Source organism: Castor canadensis, chromosome 11 (assembly GCF_047511655.1).
Source record: "Castor canadensis chromosome 11, mCasCan1.hap1v2, whole genome shotgun sequence".
Taxonomy (NCBI): domain Eukaryota; kingdom Metazoa; phylum Chordata; class Mammalia; order Rodentia; family Castoridae; genus Castor; species Castor canadensis.
The window spans coordinates 86,954,047-86,979,388 of record NC_133396.1 but is presented as its reverse complement, the minus strand read 5'-3'; the positions used below and the strand labels follow the sequence as shown (position 1 = coordinate 86,979,388).

Below are 25,342 nucleotides of genomic sequence, written 5' to 3'. Positions count from 1 at the left end.
GAATTTAAAACAACTAAAAGCGTCCTAACAAATGTGACTTCCATGAAAACAGATTTCATAATTTACTTCAAGTTGTGAAATCTCTGAGTATAAACTACAGAAAAATAAATAAGCTTCATAAAAGATACTCAGAAGAAAGGAATTTTAAATAGTAATATTGAATTTGTTTCATGTTATTTTCTAGTAAGAAGGTGCTATTTCAGACAGTATGCAGTCGACCAAGATACATAATTTTAATTTTTTGTACCTATTAAATATTGGATTGCTTACTTTCTATTTCAGATAATTCACTATTGCAGTATGGCATCCTACTGACTTATGCAATTTGAATTTGTATCCTGAAACTTAGCTAAATTCATTTATTAGTTCTGACAGTATTTTGGTTGAATCATTTGGGGTTTTCTATATGTCTATATGATTGTGTCATCTGCAAATAGACAATCTGACTTCCTTTCCTCCAGTTTGGAATTTCTTTTTCTTGCCTGGTTGCCATGGCTAGGATTTCCAGTACTATGTTAAATAAAAGTGGTGCAAGTATGTATCCTTGTCCTACTCCAGATCATAGAGACTGTTTCAACTTTTCCTGACTCAGTACAGTATTACCTAATGGCTTATTATGATCTATGGCCTTCTATTATGTTGAGGTATAATCCTTCTATGACTAATTTGTTCAGCATTTTTAGCATGATAGGATTTCGAGTATTATCAAATGCAATTTCTACATTGATAGGGATGACCATGTGGTTTTTGTCTTTCATTCTGTTGACATATCATCTTCATTGATTTGCATATGTTGAACTACCCTTGGATCCCTAAGATGAACCTCACTGATCATGATTTAATGTGGTACTGCATTCCGCTTGCTAGCAGTTTTGCATCTATGTTCATAAAGGACATTAACCTACAGTTTGTTATGATCTTATCTGGTTTTTGTATAAAGGTAATACTGGTTTCATGGAATGAATTTGGGAGAATTCCTTCCTCTTCAGTTTGAAAACAAAAAAACAAGAAACTTAACCAAAGAGGTAAATGATCTCATAAATGAAAATCATAGAACACTGATGAAATAAACTGAAGAGAACAGGGAAAAAGAAAAAAGCATCTTGTGTTCATGGTCTGAAAGAATCAATATTGTTAAAATGCCTGCACTACCTACATAGTCAATGCAGTCCCCATCAAGAGACCAATGACATTCTTTACAGAACTAGAAAAGGCAATCCTAATATTTGTACAGAATCTCAAAGGCTTGAATAGCTAAAGCAATGTTGGGCAAAATGAACAAAGCAGGAGACATTGTACTACCCAATTATACAATATACTGCAAAGCTATAGTAATCATAACAGTACTGGTATAAAAATAGCACAAAGACTAATAGAAGAAAATAGAGAGACTGAAAGTAAACCTACACATACACAGTCAAATGAGTTTCAAAAAGTGCTAAGAACAAAAGAAACCCTTACCAATACATGGCTCTGAGAAAATTAGGTATGAACATGCAAAGAATGGGACTAGACTCCATGTATCACCAGTTACAAAAATAAACTCAAAATGGATAAGAGACTAGAATAAGATCTGAAACAAGGAAACTATTTAAAAAAAACAGGAGAAACACTTCAGGATATTGCAATGTGCAAGGATTTTGGGGACAACATCACAAAGGACAGGAAACAAAAGCAAAAGTTAAATGAGATTACATTAAACAAAAGCTTCTCTACAAGGGAGCAAACAACCACCAGAGTGAAGAAACAATCCACAAAATGGGAGTAAAATCATACATGTGTCAAGGGGTTAATATCAGAATACATAACAAATTCAATTCAATAGCAAAAACCCAATTAAAAAATGGGCAGTAGACCTAAATAGATATTTTCAAAAGACATACAAATGAGCAACAGGTATATGAAAAACAGCTCAAAATCACTAATCACCAAGGAAATACCAATCAAAAGCAAATAAGTTATCACCTCACTCTATCAAAAAGACAAAAGATAACAAGTACTGGCAAGAATGTGGACAAAAGGGAACCTTCGCACACTGTTGGTGGTAATGTATAGCTATTATGGAAAACACTATGAGGTTGTGCCTCAAAAAAATTAAAAACTAAAACTAGCATGTGATCCAGTAATTTTGCTACCCAAAGGAATGAAGTCATTTGTTGAAAAGACATCTGCATTCCCATATTTACTGCAACACTATTTAAAGTAGCTAAGAAGTGGAAACAATCTAAATGTCTGCCAACTGATAATGTATAAAGAAAATGTAGTACATATATACAGTGGAACAGTATCCAGCCTTAAAAACCTATGAAATCTTGTCATTTCTGTCAACAACAAAATCTAAATATCATATCCTAAGATCTTAGTTAAAGCAGATTTTAAAGTACTATTGTTAACTGTGGTCCATAGGGAAAAAATAAACTCACTTTAAATGAATGGACAGACAAAAGTACTCAGAAGAGATGTAGGAATTATTAAAAACAAAAATCTAAGAAAAATTATAGCAAAATGGAGGTACACATACAAGAGTCAGTGAATAACAAGATACAATAACAGAAATTACCCAATCTGAAGAGAAAAAAAATATTGTTAAGAAAGCTATCATTTAAGACCTGAAAACAAAGTGGAAAGGTGAAACAATATAATTAGAATTCCAGAACAGAGGAGAAAAGGACTACTGGCTTGATGAATACCTGACAGAGTAATTTTCTGAAGAAATAGTGACCAGCATAAAGAAAATCACATACTGATAAAAGGGACAATTCATCAACATGTGACAACCCTTACTATGTTATTTTCCCTAACAATAGATTTCAAACTGAACGGCGGAAACACTCAAATAGATAACTAAACAAAGAAATAAATTAGACTTCAATATTATTGTCCCATAATCAATAAAACCAAACAATCAACAGGACATGGAAAATCAGCAAAATACTACCAATAAGTGTGATATAATTTATACTTAGAGAACACTCTTAACACTAAGCTTGGATTCTTCTCAGTGCATTTGGAATATTTACTGAGGTAGTTCACATTTTAACCACAAAACAAACCATAGCAAATTTGAAATAATTAATCATACTAAGTGTTTCTCTAACTATATTAAGTTCTAAATCAGTAACAGAAGAATTCTGAAATTTTCAAATAAAGTCTGAAAATTAAAAAGAAATAAATAATAGCTAAGTAAGACAAACAAGGAAACCATAAAATTTTAAATTGAAAGGAAAACCATGAACACAAATATACATATAAATTTATGGGTTCAGCTAAAGGAGTGCTTAAAAGGAAATGCATAAAGAAAATATTTAGATGAGAAAAGATCTCACATCAGCGACATAAGCTTCAACTTAAAAAAACTTTTTCACAAAAAGGTTGGGCATGATGGCTCATGGCTGTAATTCCACCTACTCGGAAGGTGGTACACAGAAGATAATGGTTCAAGGTGAGCTTGTGCAAAAATTAGCAAAACCTGTACCTCAATCAATAAGCCAGATGTGGTAGCACTCGCTGGGATCCCAGCTATGCTGAGGCTGGTCCTGGACAAAAACGTGAGACTGTATTTGAAAAATGACTAAAAAAGCAAAGAAAAGGCTGGGGACATTACTCAAGTGGTAAAGCACCTACCCAGCAAGCACAAAGCCCTGGTCTAACATTAACACTGCCAAAAAAAATACAAAGAAGAAAAAATCAGTTGGGGCATGGTTCAAGAGGCAGAGCACCTGCCTAACATGCACAAGGCTCAGGGTTCCATCTTAAGAGGGAGAGAGAGAGAAGAAGGGAGGGAGGGAGGAAGGGACAGAGGGAAGGAGGGAAGGGGGAGAGAGAGAGAGAGAGGGAATGAATATGAATGAGAATTAAATCTAGAATAATAAGGAAATATTAGCAAACAAAAACTGATGAAGTATTAATGACTTCTCTACTAAAACCTAATAAAGTGCTATATGCAAATAGAAAAAGAATTATATAGAATTTTAATTTGACCCCGTCAAAACAATCTTATAAATAAAAGAAAAAAGATGAAGGACTTGCATTTCTTGATTATAAAATAGCACTATACTAATAAACAGCAAGATACTACTTTGTATTTATTAGGATCTTTATTATGTATGTGTATGTAGATATACACATCTATCTATCTATCTATCTATCTATCTATCTATCTATCTATCTTTCAAAACAAATGGGAGGGAGGGAGGGACTGCTGACAAAGATGGGGAGAAAAAAAGCCACTTAAGCACTGTAGGCACCACTGGTAGGAATGCAAAATGGAACAGATAGAATGGAAAACATAAGTGTTTCACCAAAAAATAACCATAGAAGTACAATATGATACAACAATTTCATTTGAGTATATAACGAAAAGAACAGAAAGCAAAGACCTATTTGTATTCGTATACCCATGTAAATAGCAGCATTATTCAATAGTCAAAATACATAAAATTTTTATGTGTAAAAAGGGCAAAGGAAAAGGAATAATATGATACAAAATAAAGTTTCCAGTGACAGAGTTATCCTTGTCTATCTAACCATTAGTCTGGATGAAGGGCAAAGAAACTGAGGCTACTAACTGCAAGGTAAAAGAAATCTGTTGACAGGGCTTTATAAACCTAATGGTGAGAAGAACCATATCAGAACAGGGTAACAGGAAAGAATAAATAATAAAGAGGGATAAAAGAAAAACAGAAAAGAAAGGTAAATTATGGTTAAAGAGAGATATGAGATTTTTATCTTGCAATTTTACAAACTTTATTATACTAGAGATTTAATGTAATTAGAACAGAGAAATTTGAACTATTTCAGGAGAAAAAAAGTCCACTTGATAATATAAATAAAGGGTCTGCTTATAAGATGGCAGCAATTCTAAATTTCACCAGGTGGCTGGCACAAATCCAGCAAGTATTAAAATGAATATGCAATATATTCATTTTTCTTTTACTCAGAATGAGAAATTATTTCTGGCCTTAAGATTACATTTGGAATAATTAATCAGTAATCACAAAGGACTGCTATAAATTTCAATAAAATGTTTTTATTTCTACCAATAAAAGAAATTATGGAGAGAAGGAAGGGTTGAGGAAGATATAGAAATACCTTTTGCATCATCAGAACCTGAAGCCAAAAGTTTAGGATCCATCAAATTAAAGTCAACACTCCAACACCTCTTCTCATGCTCCTGGATGAAAAAGAAAGACAAAGTACACTCAGAAAGAACACAGATCTTCAATTCAGTAAAGAAAAAAAAAAAGAGCTACTTGAGCTATGGGGCGGGCCCTATGGAAACAAATGAAAAGGAAACCAAGATACTGACATAAAGCAATTACAAACTGCTTTACATTTACTAAAATTATTGCTTTTGAAAATTTATGTGATACATTCTCAAAACACAAAATTCTAAAGAAATCCTTTAGAAAAGCATTTATTACACAGGTATAAAACACTCTGAAGCACAGGAAACTCTTTAAATTGTTAAGTAAAAATGCAATTCTTACAACATATAACCAAGATCTTTATTTACCTGATAGACTTTTGACCTCTGACCTGTGAATCCATCCCAAAGGATAACAGTGCCTTCATAATCACTGCTAGCTAAGAGGTTCTTATGGTAACTACTCCAACTGATACAGCTGAAAGAAAGAAACAGTTAAAACTTACTTACCAATAAATAAAAATGGAAAACAAAGAATCTTTTTCCAAAGGGGAAAGAGATTTGCAACTTACAGAAAGGAATAATTTTGTTAATACTGATGGATCTTTTAAAATTCAAAAGAAGGGCTAGTGGAGTGGCTCAAGTGGTAAGAGCACCTGCCTAACAAGCCTGAGGGCCTGAGTTCAAACCTCAGTGTCACTAAAAAAGAAAAAAATAATAAAATAGCCTAACAGAAAAATTATTGAGAACTATCGATATCTTTAAAACATGTAACCATATAAAGCTTTGCTCACAATAAGATAGAAGCAAACTAAAACTACAAATTTCCTGCACAATAAATCTGCATAAAAGCTTCTCATCACACAGTACTGACTGGGGTGTAAGACCCTTTATATGTATATATGTGTATGTGTATATATATGTATGTATGTGTATATATATAAGTATATGTGTGTATACATATTCACCAATTTGATAGTATGTTTCAAAATTGCATACTACATGTCTGTTTCACGAGCACTGCCACTTCTATATAGAGATATAATCATACAGGCAAGCAACCTATGTACAAGGAACATCATTGTAGCAATGTTGATGATAAAAGATTGAAAAAAAAATACATTCAGTAAGAAGCTGGCTTAAAGTGGTTACTTTCCTATTGTGGAATACTATGAAGCAATTTAACACAGTAAGCCAGCAGCAGTATCTCTTCAAAGTATATTAGAGAGAAAAAACCAAGATTCAGTACAAAGTGCAGAATACTTTGTCATTTATATATTCATATATTGATTGCCAACATGCAAAGAATTATTTCTGTGGAAATATCCTCCCAAAACCCCACAGACTGCCTTAGGAAGAATATTTAAGAAATTTATCCAAGGACAACAAATGGGTACAGCAGTGGTGGGAGAAAAAAGCTTTTTAGTGAATGGTCTAATTTTTTTTTTAACTTTATACGTTAATGAACTAATCGTCTAAAAACAGCTAAATAAATATATGAAAATGGTCCAGGGTCTTTGTCATTTAAGATTGACCCTACCTACCTTCCCCCTCTATCAAGTACTGGGTATATGGACCTCCTTCCCTTTTCCCTGAAAAACATTTGCTCAAGATGTAAATGTAAGTATTTTTATTTTGCTGCTTTTTAAAACACCAATCAGAACAGAATCCTAAGGAATATACATTTTTCCACATTTTAAATTAGCATATTAGTTGTACACTGAGAGGAGTGTCATTGTGCTATTTCCACACATGCTTTTAAAATACTTTGATCATATTCACCCCCTCTAATATTATCTTTCTTAAGCCCTCCCCCACCCTGTTTATACTTTCTTGCAACTTTTTAAGTGGGTTTCATTATTAACGTTTCATACATCCAGAGAATGGACTTCAAGCATATTCCCTCATAGACCCCCATCTGGTCCTCTCTTATCCTCCTCTCATTTCCAACTGGCTTTCCACCCCAGAGAGTCCCCATTTATGCTAATGTTCATTTTTTTCTCTTTGGATCTACCTCCACAAATAAGCAAAAACATGCAGTATTTGTCTGATCTGGTTTATTTCACTTAACATGATGGTCTCCAGTTCCATTCATTTTCCTATGACATAAATTTCATTCTTTTTTACAGTTGAGGGACAAAAAGAATTTTACTGTGTTCAGAAAGATGAACACTCTTCAAAATGGTCTACATGAGTTCATAATCATTATTCTGCATACAACACATCCATGAAGAGGAATTCATAATATCTAGATTTTTTAAATTGATAGCAAACTATCAACTAATGACCTTTAATTTTTTATTATGATCACAAACTGTAAGATGAAGGGGAGCCAAAAGCTGTCTCTGTTCACCTTTTATACATGAGGAACGTGAAGATGATAAAGGCCAGAATGCTATGACAGAATGACAGAGACCTAATGAGATTATTAAAGCATCTTGATTCAAGTATGCCAAATTATATAAGCCACATAAACTAGTTTACATTGGGTTTCTGTATTTATATCCAAAAAGTCTTGATGTCACTATGATTAAAATTCTAATAAAAGGTATTAAATCTTTAACATTTACCATTTCAGCTATTCTCCAAAAGTCTACAACATCTAAACCATAAGCTATTGTTGACACACATAAATGTATCATGCATATAGTAAGGAGTATGTATATTAAGGAAAAAGTCACTGAGAAAGAAGTTCACGTACATGATTTCCAAGCATGTGAACACAAAATCTTTTGCTTTCTACTGCGGCATTCACGCTAAATTTCAGGGACTAGGAGAGGTTATTTATGTTTTTAAATATACTTAATAGACTTTCTGATAGAAATGTGAAGCAGATAAATTTTGGATTTAGACAGACCTGTGATCAAATTTCAGATCTGCAACTTACTAGCTGTAAAGTGTACTTTTATATTGGTGAAAGTAAATTGCCCAACTCTATTTTAGATGTGCTTGGTAGTGATCCTTTCAACTCCAAGCCCATAGTTTTCAACCTTGAGCAGTTTCTGCCATTTACTGTAATGTACCATAGAGAAAAAAATTGTGTATTTTCCATGTGCCATGATAAAACATGTAGGTAGCACATTTAAACCCTCTAATTACATCGCTATTTACAATGAGTACTTGCCAGGGACCAGGTATTCTTCTATGTTACGGGGATGTTTTTAAAAGTACAATCCTGAAGCTGAACAACACATTGTTCAACGATCAGTGGGCCATTAATGAAATAAAAGAGGAAATTAAAAGGTTCCTGGAAGTAAATGAAAATGAAAACACGACCTACCAGAACTATGGGTCACAGCAAAGGCAGTCCTAAGAGGAAAGTTTATAGCCATGAGTGCATATCTTAAAAGGACAGAAAGATCTCAAATCAATGACATAGTGCTCCATATCTCAAACTCCTAGAAAAACAAGAACAAGCAAAACCCAAAACAAGCAGAAGGAAAGAAATAATAAAAACAAGGACCAAAATTAATGAAATAAAGACAAAAAAACCATAAAAAGAATCAACGAAACAAAAAGGTAGTTCTTTGAAAAAATAAATAAGATTGACAGACCACTGGCAAATCTGACTAAAATGAGGAGAAAAACACTTAAATCAGTAAAATCAGAAATGCAAAAGGGGAGATAACAACAAATACCATGGAAATCCAGGGAATCATCAGACTTCTTTGAGAACCTATATTCCAATAAATTGGAAAATCTTGAAGAAATGGACAAATTTCTAGATCCTTATGACCATCCAAAATTGAGGTCATAACCAAGAGGATATTAACCACTTAAATAGATCTATAACATGAAATGAAATTGAAGCAGCAATAAAGAGTCTCCCAAAAAAGAAAAGTCCAGGACCTGATGGATTCTCTGAATTCTATCAGACCTTTAAAGAAGAACTAATAGCAACTTTCCTTAAACTTTTCCATGAAATAGAAAGGGAAGGAACACTGCCTAACTCATTCTATGAAGCCAGTATTACATTCATCCCCAAACCAGACAAAGACACCTCCAAAAAGGAGAACTATAGGCCAATCTCCTTAATGAACATCGATGCAAAAATCCTCAATAAAATAATGGCAAACTGAATCCAACAACATATCAGAAAGATCATTCACCACGACAAAGTCGGCTTCATCACTGGGATGCAGAGGTGGTTCAAAACACACAAATCTCTAAATGTAATATAGCACATTAATAGAAGCAAGGACAAAACCTCTCAATCATCTCAGTAGATTCAAAAAAAATCCTTTGATAAGATCCAACACCACTTCATGATAAAAGCTCAAAGAAAACTAGGAATAGAAGGAATGTACCTCAACATTGTAAAGGCTATATATGACAAACCTATAGCCAACATCATACTTAATGGAGAAAAACTGCAACCATTTCCCCTAAAATCAGGAACAAGACAAGAGTACCCATTATTTCTACTCCTATTCAACACAGTTCTGGAATTCCTAGCCAGAGCAATTAGGCAAGAAGAAGGAGTAAAAGGAATACAAAAAGGTAAAGAAACTGTGAAATGTTCCTATTTGCAGACAGCACGATCCTATATCTTAAAGACCAAAAAAACTCTATCCAAAAACTTCTAAACACCATAAACAGCTTCAGTAAGGTGGCAGGATACAAAATCAACTTACAAAAATCATTAGCTTTTCTACACACTAACAATGAACAAACTGAGAAAGAATATATGGAAACAATTCCATTTACAATAGCTTCAAAAAAAAAATCAAATACCTAGGAGCAAACTTAACAAAGGATATGAATGACCTCTACAAGGAGAACTACAAACTCCTGAAGAAAGAGATCGAGGAAGATATAGAAAGTGGAAAGATCTCCCGTGCTCATGGATTGATATAGAATAAATGTAGTTAAAATGGCTATACTACCAAAAGCAATCTATATGTTCAACGCAATTCTCATCAAAATCCCAATGACATTCACACAGAGATCAAAAAATTCACCCTAAAGTTCATTTGGAAACACAAGAGATTGTGAATAGCCAAGGCAATACTCCAACAAAAAGAGCAATGCTGGAGGTATCACAATATCCCACTTCAAAGTATATTTCAAAGAAATAGCAATAAAAACAGCCTGGTACTGGCACAAAAACAAACAAAGACCAGTGGAACAGAATAGAGGACCCGGATATGAATGTACACAGCTATGCCCACCTTATTTTTGACAAAAGTGCCAAAAACATACAATGGAGAAAAGACAGCCTCTTCAACAAATGTTGCTGGGAAAAGTGGTTATATCTGCCTGCAGAAAACTGAAACTAGATCCCTCTACTAGTATCAACTCAAAATGGATCAAGAACCTTAATGTAAGAATCGAAACTCTGAAGTTAGTATAGGAAAGACCAGGGAATACTCTGGAAGCAATAGGTATAGCCAAGGACTTCCTCAATAGAACCCCAGCAGCTCAGCAACTAAAAGAAAGGATGGACAAATGGGACTACATGAAATTAAAAAGCTCTGCACAACAAAAGAAATGGTCTGTAAACTGAAGATATTACCCACAGAGTAGGAGAAAATATTCACTGGTTATATATCAAAGGACTGATAACCAGAATATACTCAAAAAACTAAAGTCTCTACTGCAGAGGAGCTAATACAGTAACCTTAAAATGACAGAGGTCAATATGGGAAGGTGACCTGGAAGTAGTGAAGAGGTCAGGTAGACATGAGTCAATTTGGGTTGCAATACACTTGGGCATGGAAGCAATGCTAGGAATTGCTCTGTACAGCTATCCTTATCTCAAGTAGCAAAAACGCTTTGTCTTTCTTATTATTACTTATGTTCTCTTCAACAAAATTGTAGAAAAGGGTAGAACAGGTTCTGCCTGGAAGCGAGGGGGGTGGGGGAAGGGGGAGGGGTGGGAGGCAGGAGGGAGAAATGGCCCAAACAATGTATGCACACATGAATAAGTGAATAAAGAAAAAAAATAAACATACAATCCTATAAAATAGGTATTACTATTAATGGCCTCCATGCTATGTAAGTGGCATAAGAGGGCTAAGAGTACAAACTTTAGAATCAAAATACTTCATTCTAAACCCTGGCTCCTCCATATATTAGATGGATAATCTTAGCCAAGTTATTTGCCTATCTTTGTTTCAGCTTCCTTGGGCATTAAATAGAAACTATCTCATAGGTTTCTTTCTCTTTCTGGGGGGTGGTGGAGTGCAGGGGTGGGGGTAGGGTGGGACTGGGGTTTGAACTCAGGGATTTTGTGCTTGCAAACAGGTGCTCTAGTGCTTGAGCCATACCTTCAGTCCATATTTTGCTCTGATTATTTTGAAGATGGGCTCTTGTGAACTATTTACCCCATCAGTCTTCAAATGGCAATCTGATCTCACCTTCCCATGTGGCTTGGTTGATAGCACCAGGCTTCTCATAGGTTTCTTAAAGATAAAGCACACACCTAACATGTGTGATGTTAAGAAAGTTAGATCTTACCCATGTTGTATTCTCTCTATTTCGTAGGAGATAAACTGTAATAAATTCCCAGTGCTGAGTGCTACTGATGAATGGGCAGGCTCATATTTTAATGAATGAATTAAGAAACACAAAGGAAAGTGGTAACAAATTATGAAAAGATTAAAATACTTGCTATGTAATTAACACTCTTAAAATGAACATACATACACATATACCACAGGTGAGGATTCATAATCCAAAAATCCAAAATGTTCCAAATCTGAAACTTTTTGAGCACCGACATGACATTACAAGTCTGATGGCTCAATGTACCCAAACTTTGTTTTATGCCCAAAGAATGAGACAATATTGTATAAAATTGCCTCCAGGCTATGCTTATAAGGTGTATGTGAAACATAAATGAATTTTGTGTTTAGATTTGGGTCTCATAAATACATGAAAATATGCCGAAATCAAAAATACACATGGCTCAAAACATTTCACATGAAAGATACCCTCTCTATATGTCATTTATCAAGACAAGAAAGGTATAAGCAAGGATGACTTTAATTTTTTTTTTTTTGTGGCACTAGGGCTTAAACTCAGGGGCCTTCACCTTGAGTCACTCCACCAGCCCTTTTTGTAATGGGTGTTTTCAAGATAGGGTCTCGTGAACTATTTAACCAGGCTGGCTTAGAACTGAGTAGCTAGGATTACAGGTGTGAGCCACTGACGCCTGGCCAAAAATGTTTAGTTTTAAATTAAGTAATGATTTCCTTGTATCATTCCCTTTTAAGCCAGTGCTGCTGTTGTTTCTTTTTTGTTTTGTTTTTCAGGGAAAGGGAGAACAAATAGAAAAGGGGGACTGGAAATAAACAAAGAAACGGATTCTAGAGTTACTGATATTTTGGGGGGACATATAGGAGTAGAGCCCAGTTTCTGCATTTTTAACAGTACTTCAGGTTTAAAGGCACTCCTCATGAATTATAACCCCAAATAAATGAAACTTAAATGCTACTCATTCAATGAGAAACAGAGTATGTATGAAAAGAATTCTTAAAATTAGAAACAATGATAATATTTAGAGATACACGTGCACTGTAGGGACGATGTCTGACTTTCAGATGCTGCTGACAGGCTACAGTAATCCTTTTTTCAACATTCTACTAATGGCCATTATGAAAAATTACCATTAATTAAAAAAATTACCATTAATTAAGAGGAAGACTTCATTTAGAAGCTAGAAAAATACAAAGGAAAAGCAACTAGTATCTATAAGAAAGGTATTCTTCTGTTTTAAGTCAATAAGATACACTAAGTAACCATCACACAATTATAGCGTTCATCATAAATAAAGAGTCTCATGAAAACATTAAAATAATCTCACCCTAATTATATACACCAACTGTTCACTACACACTACATCATGCCAAGAAAATAATATAAATACCTGATTTTGGAATTGCAGGTCATTTCATTCTCAGGGTAGTGAATATCCACTGCATCTTGGATGACTGTGCCATATTCATAGACTTTAATCTTCTTAGTAACCCCAGCAATTGCAAAATAGTCACAATCCCGGTCAAATTCAATACTAAAGGGAGAAAAGGATATTCTTGATTTGTAACATTATTTACCTATCCTTGTGATATTTACACTAATACTTCAGAATTTGGTATTTTCTATTCTCCCATCCAAGTACTAACCAGGCCCAACCCTGCTTAGCTTCCGAGATCAGACGAGATCGGACGCGTTCAGGGTGGCATGGCCGTAGACGGTATTTTCTATTCTAAAGTGATTCCATACAGTTAAGATAGCAACTTGAAAAAACTTCAAATTATGCAAGGCCCCATGTTCAGAGTAATTCATCAAGACATATCAAATTACAAGTGCTGAAGAACTGTGCACATTGACATCCATGTACAGATACATTTTTGTTCCCAGATGCTGACATGTTTTTTCAGTTCAGCTCTAATAACCATATTACAACTTAGGAAAGATCTAATGGTTTGAATGGTTTGGTGTATTACAAATATGTCAAAGGAAAATTATCAATTAGTTTTTTCCATAAATTCTAGGTATTTCTCTTAACATTTTGCATATATGACAGATTTCATATGCTTAATGTTATTTTAATAAATAAGCCAGTACACAAGCTGAATTACTAAACTGGCTGATGACAAAAGAATAGAATACACACAAAAACAGAACACTGTATCATTGTTTATTTTGAAATCCATTCCCTACACCCAAATGAGTATGATCTCTTGAAATTATAAATCTCTAACACACATTTCTCATTCCACAAATGGGGTATGGGGGGGGCACAAGCTCTACATAAGTTTTAATGCAGAAATTATTTCATGACATAAGATAAGCAAGTTGTGGGCAGTAAGGAAAGAATAAAGAGAGTGAAGTCTCTGACACACTTGCTCTATCTTGCCAGAGGATACCCTTTAAGTTTCTGCTGCAGTATGAGACTCTCACCAGATAACAGACGTCAGTGCCACATTCTTGAACTTCCTCAGAACACTAGACTAAACAAATCTCTATTCTTCATTAAAAAAACAAAAATACACAGTAAAAATATTTTCCTTAAAGACACACTGAAAAACTTTTCATTCTATTTTTAGTTCCTTCCTTAATCCTACATAATTTTTACAAGAGTGTCCTTTAGTTAAATGTACTATCTGTAAACACAATTGTTTCTCTAAAATATGACTATATAACAATGCAATAGATTTGTTTGTACAATAATCTTAACTGAACTCCTGCCTCAGACATCATTTGCTGTGCTGTGCATTCTAACACAGCATAATTATATTAATGGCAACTATTCATCTATAACAACTCAATTTGTGCTCACAGTTTCATGTTACTGAAGGAAAAACAAGTCTATATTTGGTAAATGACAGTTATCGGAGCTGAAACCCTATTTTTAATTCAGACTTGGTACATATGGGACTTTAAGTGAGAACTAGTTTATTATCCCTAAATATTTTCCATCTACCTCTAAACATACATAGGTCATAAATCAATAGCATTTTAATGTACCAGTAAAAGTATGTCATTAAAAAACACATCATTAGCAAACTATTATTAGCTTTTAATATAAAAAATTTAAATACTAACCTATTAAAATAATAGTTTGAAAACACTGCAGGGAGAAGACTGATGCATAAACAAAACTGCCACCTGTCAAAAAATCTGCTATGATGACCTATATAAGCAAGTTTATTACTCCTTCTGTTATTACCTTGTTATTTAAGATAGCTCTCTCTTTTTGCAACACAGGTTATTATTTAGCCATTAGCTCACTTGTAACTTTCATATTAAAAAATGAAATTTTGTTTTGACTTCATTACTATTATTTCCTTGTATTTTGGTTATTTAAAAAAATATACTGGGAAACTGGGTGTAATCAAGCACAGGTGCAATCCAGCTCGGGGGAGGCTGAGACAAGGATGAACTGAGTTCAAGGACGGCCTGGACTACACAGTAAGACCCTATTTCAAAAAGCAAAGATATAAGTAATACAAACAAATTGGTTTTTGTATTTTGATGTACTGAGGGCTTTTATAATTTAAAAGCAATTTTATTAAAATACTAATCATATAAAGAAAAATAGTATTTCTAGTAAGTTTTGATTAGAAAGACAAGCTGTTTTTCTAAAACAATACAAACACTTCCATCACTAAAATTTAGGATTTAAGTACTTCCAAATACTGAACCATGTCTTACCTATCTTTACCAGATTTAGTAATATCTATTTGCAAACATAAATCTAATTAGAGTCTAGGAATAGACCATGAGATAACTATAGTTTTCAGGAGCAGAGAGCTTTCCAGTCCTAATCCAAAATGAATGTCCTCTTAGTTCATAAGATATTTCAGTTGCTTTTATTATGAAGTCTGGTAACACAAAAATAGTACAGTGGCTATTTAGGCTGAAACAGAGTAAAAGGTAAACAAATTAACTGAAATGTATCTGTTTATGCAATTAAACTCAAAAAAGAATTGTAAGAAATCTTGCTACTGACACTTCTGTTGTCTACTAGCAACAATAATTTTTAAAACCACTGGTATATGAAAACTTACTGCAAAGATAAATTCAAATTCAATCTCAAAAGATTTGTTTATAATTTCAAAACACAAATAATTTTTCTTTGAAAAATACTACTTTAAACAAGAAAATTAATTATTTTACTTTCACATTTTAAAACATTTCAACTGTTTAAAGAAAGTGATTCTACTACATAATTCAGCTAGGAAACTGGTCATAATCTTGTCAAAAAAGGTGTGTAAGTCAAGTGATTAAGCAGCAAGGCAACAAACCACATAGGATAGCTAATTAATACACACTTCCAGTCCAATGTGGCACAAGCAAGGCAAAGCTGTCAATATATCCAATGAATGAATTATGTCAGTGTTCTCAGTTTGTCATATCTCTTTGTAATTGTAAAACATGTATTAATAAGAAAGGTAATTACCATCCCTAAACACTAGAACCCAATTTATGAAAAGAAAATACAAAGACCAGTTGTTAAAAAGTGTAATGCATTACCACAATAGTATGCCTTTAAGAGTCACAGATTAAGTATTAAGGTTTAGGAGTGGTCACTTTAATGGGCAATTTTTTTTGTACAAGGAACTGAACTCAGGACCTCCAAGCACACTATCACTTCAGCCACAGAAATGGGCAGATCTTTAAAGAATACAAACATGGGTAAACTCAACTGAGAATTAGTACCATTCAATGGACTTTGCCCTGAATTAATAAATGCTAATTGCTAAAACTCCCATAACATAACCATATCAAGCACTGTACAAAAATTATAATAAACTTCAAATTTCCATTGTATAAAGAAATTGAGGCCTATTGATGTAAAATCATCTGTCCAAGACTGTATCAGAGAATTCAAATTCAAGCATTCCTGTTTCAGAGCCTAGGCTCTCAATAATTATGCAAAACTACCATTTTAATGAGTACAAATGGACTGGTCTTCAAAGAACACCTCCATAGGCAAGAATAACACCACAGAAAAAACTATTCTGGTTTGCATATAACAATTCTAATTGTGCAAAAGTTAAACATAAGAGGGGAAAAGAATAAGGTATCCTTACAGGACTTACAGTTACCAGGAAAAAAAATTTAATATATATGAGCAAATGTCAAATAGTAAGATAAAATATATACAGGAAGTTGGAAGTCAATGACTATTGAGGCCTACCAGAATAAAAGAAAGGAGCAGGAACGCCCAACCCTGGTGGCTCACACCTGAAATCCTAAGTCACTTAGATGGCCAAGTTCCAGAGACTGAGGTTGGAGACCAACCAGGAAAAAAGTTCAGGAACCCCATCTCAACCAACAGTAGCTAGGCATGGTGGCCCCAAGCTATGCAGGAGGCTGAGTGGATCGTGGTGCCAAGTTATCCGGACAAAAAAAAGAGACTCCATCTTAAAGGAAAAAGCTGGGTATGGTGGTGCTCACCTATAATTCCAGCTATGGCAGGAAGCGTAAGATAAAAGGATCATGGTCCAGTTTAGCCTGGGCTAAAAGTGAGACCCTAACTCCAGAATAACCACAGCAAAGAAAAAAGGGGGTGGGGGAGACTGCTAAAGGTGTATGGTACCTGCCTAGTAACCTAGTACTGCCCACCCCCTGCCAAAAAAAAAAGCAAGAATATTAGGAGAGCCTATTTGCTAGATAATAACCTAGCTGACAACAAACCAAGCCCCTTAAAATTTTTTTTTAAATATACAGAACACAGTTTTTGAGGAATTCAGAAACACATATTGGGCCTGTATTAATGGTAACCCGGGCTACTGTAAGAGCCTCTTTACCAAATCTTCCAATACCGTTTTCTTTCTTTTGTAATTCATTTTAAAGACTGAATTAGAATAGATTTTCAAAATCTAGCTTTGTTCATGTAATTCCCAAACTGCAACTGTTACTAAAGATCCTTCACAATGTAACTTGAATTGTCTTAAAACTTATTTTTTAAAAAATCTAAGTAGGCAACCATTCAAAAGTATGAAGAAAAAAAAAAAAAAGGTCTCCCTCCCAATCTTACTAAATAAGCACTTAATTAATTGCCTTCCCTAGAGGCAACCAGCAATTTCGGTTTGTATATTCCACTAGTTTTCCTATGCACAAGAATTCCTATACAGGAATCCATATTCTTTTTTACTTTTTAAATTCACATTCTTTTAATTTTTAAATTAAACATGAGATCACATCATACATACTGATTTATAACCTGACGTTTTCCCCTCACCTAATAGTATCTTGACAATCATGTCATATAGTATGTATTAAGGCTATCTCCTTAGTACATTTTTCTCCCAATGGTCACACAGAATTCCATCATGTGAATTTATCATCATTTATCTAACTACTATATTACTAGAATATGTAGTAGATAAAAAACACTACATTTTAATATTAAGTAAAAATTAAACCCTTCTCCATACACATGACATTAATGATCTCAATTTCTTTCCTATTTCATTTACCTTCTAACTAGACTCAGCTCTCCCCTGAAAATACCACTCTCCATGAAGCCTTCCCAAATTACAAGTTGAAACGGACTTCTAGGTAAAGTTATATCGTTTTTGTAATACACAGCTTCTTCTAGCCAATTTCTCTTTGAAATGTCCCAGGTCAAAATCTCCTGTAACATTTAGCAACCAATAATTCTTTCCTAGTTACTCCGCCTTCTACCAGCCCAAACCATGCATTCTTGCACATTTTAATTTTCAACTCACTATTGCTCTTCAAATGTACTCCTGACATAAGTCTTAATTATTTCAACAACCATATGTGATTAAACTATAATCTGTCAGTTTCTTGATTTCTTCTACAAAGACCTTTCATTCTTCCCACTTCCATCCTATACAACTACAATCATATTCTACATATTTTTCATTAGTCAAAACTTCACCCCATACTCTCAATTTAACCTTTTGATACAGCACTTTCTGACAATCACTTCCATTCTTTCCAGCTGACTTGCTGTCTCCAACAATCTTCAAGGCCTGCACCTGTATAATGTACTCACTTAATTCTTTTCCCATCACAAATAGTCTCATATCTTCGTTTCCTTCAGTATTCAATCTAAATTCCAGTCCACAAATTTAATCATTCTCACTAAATTATTCTCATCATGTAATCTCTTTTTTCCTTTACATTCATGTATAATACCACAACCACACTTTCTCCCCATCATTCTGAGATGACATGTGGAAATCAAATGGCTCTTAAGGGATTCTTAAACTCCCTGCCACCTAATCTGTAAAGGTATCTGCCTCTGCAACTATTCTCTTCTCCTTTCCTCCTACTCTCCAGGAGGAAGTGTTTCACTTTGTTTTGGATCTGATCCTGGTTATAGTCTCTCACTACCTAAGATGGGAGATTTTTTTTTTTTTTTAAAACAAGGTAAGATTTTACTCTGTAACCCACGCTGACTTCAAATTCAGGATCCTCTCTTGCCTCAGCTTCCTGAGTGCTGAAATTATAGGCTTGAGCCAACATGTCCTGTGTCAATACACTTTCCTAGTTTTCATGCTCATTTATCTAAGAAACTTCTCATCTGCTTTACTACTTCTTCTCATCTACCTGAACTCCAAATGTTAGTGGTTCCATGTATCTATAATTGTGGTATAAAATCACAAATTCACAGACCTCAAATCTGTACAGCCATTTTTACATCTCTGTACATGTCAAATCTCTTGCTGGAGACTGCCTATGAACTATGTTGCTATTTAAACCTGCTCTCCCTCAAATATTTCTCTGCAAATGACACCAATATTTTCCCTATCCTATTACTAAAGCAAAGACCTGCAAATTATTTCTGTTTCAAGAACATTCAATCAAAATAAATTTATCTTTTAGTCTCTGAATATTTCTATTTCTTCTGCCACTGATCTTACTCCAGTACAGGCCACCAACATGTGCTGCTAGAAAAATTTTAATAACCACTTATGTATTGGATCTCCCTACTTCCACTCATGCTTCCTTCTATCCAATACACTCTGCATACAATATTCTGTAGATACTGATACCTTAACAGCATTTATAACACTTTATCCTATATATTAGCTTACAAGGTTTGTCTCCCAACTAACCTACACATCACTCTTAATACTATCAGCACGTGCTTAGCGTGAAAAGGTACAATTAAAAAACTCAGAACAAAAAAATTCTAGACAAATGCAGGTGAATAAATAACAAATCTCAGGGTTCCACTCACCTTTGGCAGGTGGAAAGGTGGTGTTCACACTGAGGTGGGCCACTGTACTATCATTTACTATTTAAAGAAGGAAAGGAAAAAGAGATGGAAGGACGGTCCAGACAGCATCAATCCTTGAACCAGCCTGCACAGAGAATCTCCACTACATGTTAAATGGAGAAACCAGGACGGCCCCCAGGCTGCCAGTCGCCTGCGCCCAGAAGGCTTGGGAAGACGTGGACCAGGTGAGCTTCGCGGTACTCCCAGAGACAGCCCTGAGCCAGAGCAGCTCAGGCCCCTGGACAGACTGACCCCCAAACAGGAAAAAAGAAAAACTGAGTAATAAGCAGTAAGAGCAATAAAGACACGCAGGAAAGAGGGTGGGGTGCCCTGAGCACTGAAGATTGGGGGAAGGGAATCCTTCCCGGGACTGTAAATAAACAAGCCTGGCGGGACAGAGAGGCTCTGGCGGGAGCAGGGGTGAGGCGCTCGCCCAGCAACCAGGAGTGGGGAAGCTTGTGAGAGTGGCGGAGGGAGGAAAACTCCACAAGAGAGGAGGGAAGACCCACTTCCCACGTGAACTGTAAACAAACATGGCAGCTGGCAGGAGCAGCAGCACCGTCCAGTAAGCAGGAGCAGGAAAGCTTGTGAAAGTGGCGCTGGGAGGAAAACTGCACAGGAGAGGGGGGAAGACCCACCTCCCACATGAACTGTAAATAAACACACAGGACTGACAACGCAGGTGCAGTGTCACCTTTCCCAGTGCTTGGGAAGGGGAAAGCCTGCAGCAGAGGCTCCAACACAGGAGAACTCTGAGTAAACAAAGCCTGCAGGGCCAGGTGAGTGCTAACCTCACCCCTGAGATCTGCATCAATAACGCCTCCAGCAACATCAGGCTGAAAGCAGCGGGCAGGCAAACCACAGCCGCAGATACCATTCTCAGAACTGTCTCCAGACTCTTTATTTTCTTTGTCTCCCTACCTTTGATGAGAGAACAACCGAATTACACCTGCAGGCAGAAAAACTTATGGAAACTGTATTGCATTTGAACTTGGGACACTTGGGGTTTTTTTTGTGCGCGTGTGTGTGTAGTTTTGTTCTACTTTATGTGTCCCCTTTGATGAGACAACTACAGAACAACATCTGAGGCACAATCTCCAGGATTGGAGACTAGTTTTTATATATAGATTTCTTTCATTTACTTATTTTTTATTTTTATTCTTATCTTTATTTTTTTATTTTTGATTTTCAATCCTCTCTCTCTCTAATGTCTGTTCAGCTTACTGTCGATTAGTACACTAACACTCCCTGTTTATACCTTTGAAACCTTCTTGTCTGAAACCTTGTTCTGTTTTCTTTCAGTCTGTGTATTTGTTTTTCCCATTTCTTTAACTTCTTGCTTTCCATCTCAGCTCACCCTTCCATTCTAAATATCACCATTATTATTATTACAAGCTAGAAAATACTTAATTGCACATAGTACAGGGACAATAATGACACCAAGGGCAATGACGGGAAGACAGAAAAAACAGGGAAACCAGTTTCCCCACAGCAAAAAATTAGTACAGGAACCAGAGGGGGATGAAGAAAACAGGTACTCAGATCCAGACTCCAACAAAATGAAGATAAACTATGCCAAAGGACCCAATGAAGCCAACAAGAATAATTTAAAAGAAGACATACTACAAGTACTCAATGAGAATTTTATTGAGATGATACTGGATAGGGTCAACCAAAATTTACAGGAGACACTCAAGAAATTCCAAGACAACAAAAATAGAGAATTTGAAAAATCAAAAGAAGAAATAGTGGAAACCATAGAAGCAATGTATAAATACCAAAGTGAAAGAGAGAACACGATGAATAAACAGATAAATGAACTCAGGACAAAAACAGACAACATTAAAGAGGAAACCACCCAGGATATGGAAAACCTCAGAAAAAAGAACGAAACAGAACTGCAAAACAAAATGGAAGGCCAATCAGGCAGAATAGAACAAACAGAAGACAGAATCCCAGAACTTGAACATGAAATGGTAATTAAAGGAAAAACCAAAGAACTATTAATTAAAGAACTCAAGACCAGTGAAAAGAAAATGCAAAAACTCACCGACTCCATCAAAAGACCAAACTTGAGAATCATGGGCATCTAAGAAGGAGAAGAGGTGCAAGCGACGGGAATGCGTAATACATTTAACAAAATAATAATGGAAAATTTCCCAAATTAGGAGAAAGATATTCCCATACAGATGCAAGAGGCCTACAGGACACCAAACAGACCAGATCAAAATAGAACTACCCCACAACATATCATCATTAAAACAACAAGTTCAGAAACTAAGGAAAGAATATTGAAGGCTGTAAGAGAGAAAAAACAAGTAACATACAAAGGTAAACCCATCAAAATCACAGCACACTTCTCAACAGAAACATTAAAAGCAAGAAGAGCGTGGGGTGAGATCTTCCAGGCACTGAATGAAAATAACTTCAACCCCAGGATACTCTACCCAGCAAAACTATCATTCAAAATAGATGGAGCAATAAAAGTCTTCCATGATAAGCAGAAACTAAAACAATATGTGACCACAAAGCCACCACTACAAAGGATTCTGCGAGGGATTCTGCACACAGAAAGTGAAACCCAACTTAACCATGAAAAGACAGGCAGCACCAAACCACAGGAAAAGAAAAATCAAGACAGTACAGAGTAACCTCAACTTAGGTACACACAAACAAACCTTCAAACAACTAAGACAACTAAATGACAGGAATCACCACATACCTATCAGTACTAATGCTTAATGTTAACAGGCTTAATTCACCCATCAAAAGACACCGCTTGACGAAATGGATTAAAAAGGAAGATCCAACAATTTGTTCCTTACAGGAGACCCATCTCACTGACAGAAATAAGCATAGGCTAAGGATGAAAGGCTGGAAGAAGATTTACCAAACCAATGGCCCCCGAAAACAGGCAGGAGTAGCAATACCTATCTCTGACAAAGTACATTTCAAACCTACATTGATCAAACGAGATAAAGAAGGACATTCCATACTAATAAAAGGGGAAACAGACCGAAAGGAAATAATAATTATCAACCTGTATGCACCCAATGTCAATGCACCCAATTTCATCAAACATACCCTGAAAGATCTAAAAGCATATATAAACGTGAACACAGTGGTTGTGGGAGACTTTAACACCCCATTATCATCAATAGATAGAGCATCGAAACAAAAAATCAATAAAGAAATCCAAGATCTAAAATATGCAATAGATCAAATGGGCCTAGTTGATGTCTACAGAACATTTCATCCAACTTCTACACAATATACATTCTTCTCAGCAGCCCATGGAACCGTCTCCAAAACAGATCATATGCTAGGGCACAAAGCAAGTCTCAGCAAATATAAGAAAACAAAAATTATACCATGCATACTATCTGATCACAATGCAGTAAAAGTAGAACTCAACAACAAAAGTAAAGACAAAAAATATGCAAACAGCTGGAAATTAAATAACTCATTACTTAATGAAGAACGGATCATCGATGAAATAAAAGAGGAAATTAAAAAGTTCCTGGAAGTCAATGAAAATGTAAACACAACCTACCGGAACCTATGGGACACAGCTAAGGCAGTCCTGAGAGGAAAGTTTATAGCCAGGAGTGCATATATTAAAAAGACTGAAAGATCCCAGATCAATGACCTAATGATACATCTCAAAATCCTAGAAAAACAAGAACAAGCAAATCCCAAAACAAATAGAAGGAGAGAAATAATAAAAATAAGAGCTGAAATCAACGAAATAGAAACCAAAAAAACCATACAAAGAATTAATGAAACAAAAAGTTGGTTCTTTGAAAAAATAAACAAGATCGATAGACCCCTGGCAAACCTTACTAAAATGAGGAAAGAAAAAAACCCAAATTAGTAGAATCAGGAATGCAAAAGGGGAGATAACAACAAACACCACGGAGGTCCAGGAAATCATCAGACTACTTTGAGAACCTATATTCAAATAAATTTGAAAATCTTAAATGGACAGATTTCTAGATACATATGACCATCCAACACTGAGCCAAGAGTAAATTAATCACCCGAATAGATCTATAACACAAAATGAAATTGAAGCAGCAATCAAGAGTCTCCCCAACAAGAAAAGTCCAGGACCTCTTGGATTCTCTGCTGAATTCTATCAGACCTTTAAAGAAGAACTGATACCAACCCTCCTTAAAATGTTCCATGAAATAGAAAGGGAAGGAAAACTGCCAAACACATTTTATGAAGCCAGTATTACACTTACTCCCAAACCAGGCAAAGACACCTCCAAAACGGAGAACTATAGGCCAAGCTCCTTAATGAACATTGACGCAAAAATCCTCAACAAAATAATGGCAAACCGAATTCAACAACACATCAACAAGATTATTCACCACGACCAAGTAGGCTTCATCCCAGGGATGCAGGGGTGGTTCAACACACGAAAATCAATAAACGTAATAAACCACATTAACAGAAGCAAAGACAAAAACCACTTGATCATCTCAATAGATGCAGAAAAAGCCTTTGATAAGATCCAACACCATTTCATGATAAAAGCTCTAAGAAAACTAGGAATAGAAGGAAACTACCTCAACATTATAAAAGCTATATATGACAAACCTACAGCCAGCATTATACTTAACAGAGAAAAACTGAAAACATTCCCTTTAAAATCCGGAACCAGACAAGGATGCCCACTATCTCCATTCCTATTCAACATGGTACTGGAATACCTAGCCAGAGCAATTAGGCAAGAAGAAGAAATAAAAGGAATACAAATAGGTAAAGAAACTGTCAAAATATCCCTATTTGCAGATGACATGATCCTATACCTTAAAGACCCAAAAAACTCTACTCAGAAGCTTCTAGACATCATCAATAGCTATAGCATGGTAGCAGGATATTAAATCAACATAGAAAAATCATTAGCATTTCTATACACTAATAATGAGCAAACTGAAAAAGAATGTATGAAAACAATTCCATTTACAATAGCCTCAAAAAAAAATCAAACACCTAGGTGTAAACCTAACAAAAGATGTGAAAGACCTCTACAAGGAAAACTATACACTTCTGAAGAAAGAGATTGAGGAAGACTATAGAAAGTGGAGAGATCTCCCATGCTCATGGATTGGTAGAATCAACATTGTAAAAATGTCGATACTCCCAAAAGTAATCTACATGTTTAATGCAATTCCCATCAAAATTCCAATGACATTCATTAAAGAGATCGAAAAATTTACTGTTAAATTTACATGGAAACAAAAGAGGCCACGAATAGCCAAGGCAATACTCAGTCAGAAGAACAATGCAGGAGGTATCACAATACCTGACTTCAAACTATGTTACAAAGCAGTAACAATAAAAACAGCATGGTACTGGCACAAAAACAGACATGAAGACCAGTGGAACAGAACAGAGGACCCGGATATGAAGCCACACAACTATAACCAACTTGTCTTTGACAAAGGCGCTAAAAATATACGATGGAGAAAAAGCAG

At 35.2% G+C, this 25,342-nt stretch overlaps 1 protein-coding gene across 6 annotated transcripts in view; it reads right to left on the bottom strand.

Moving 5' to 3' along the window:
* Cop1 (COP1 E3 ubiquitin ligase) overlaps nt 1–25,342 on the bottom strand; it is a 197,551-nt gene that overhangs the window by 76,222 nt on the left and 95,987 nt on the right. For all 6 annotated transcript variants that reach the window (XM_074047399.1, XM_074047400.1, XM_020163713.2 and 3 more), the window contains 3 exons: nt 13,017–13,160; nt 5,516–5,624; nt 5,092–5,173 (listed from right to left, as the gene is read on the bottom strand). In XM_074047399.1, coding sequence (XP_073903500.1) covers nt 5,092–5,173; nt 5,516–5,624; nt 13,017–13,160 — 335 coding nt within the window. The remainder of the gene's footprint in view (nt 1–5,091; nt 5,174–5,515; nt 5,625–13,016; nt 13,161–25,342) is intronic.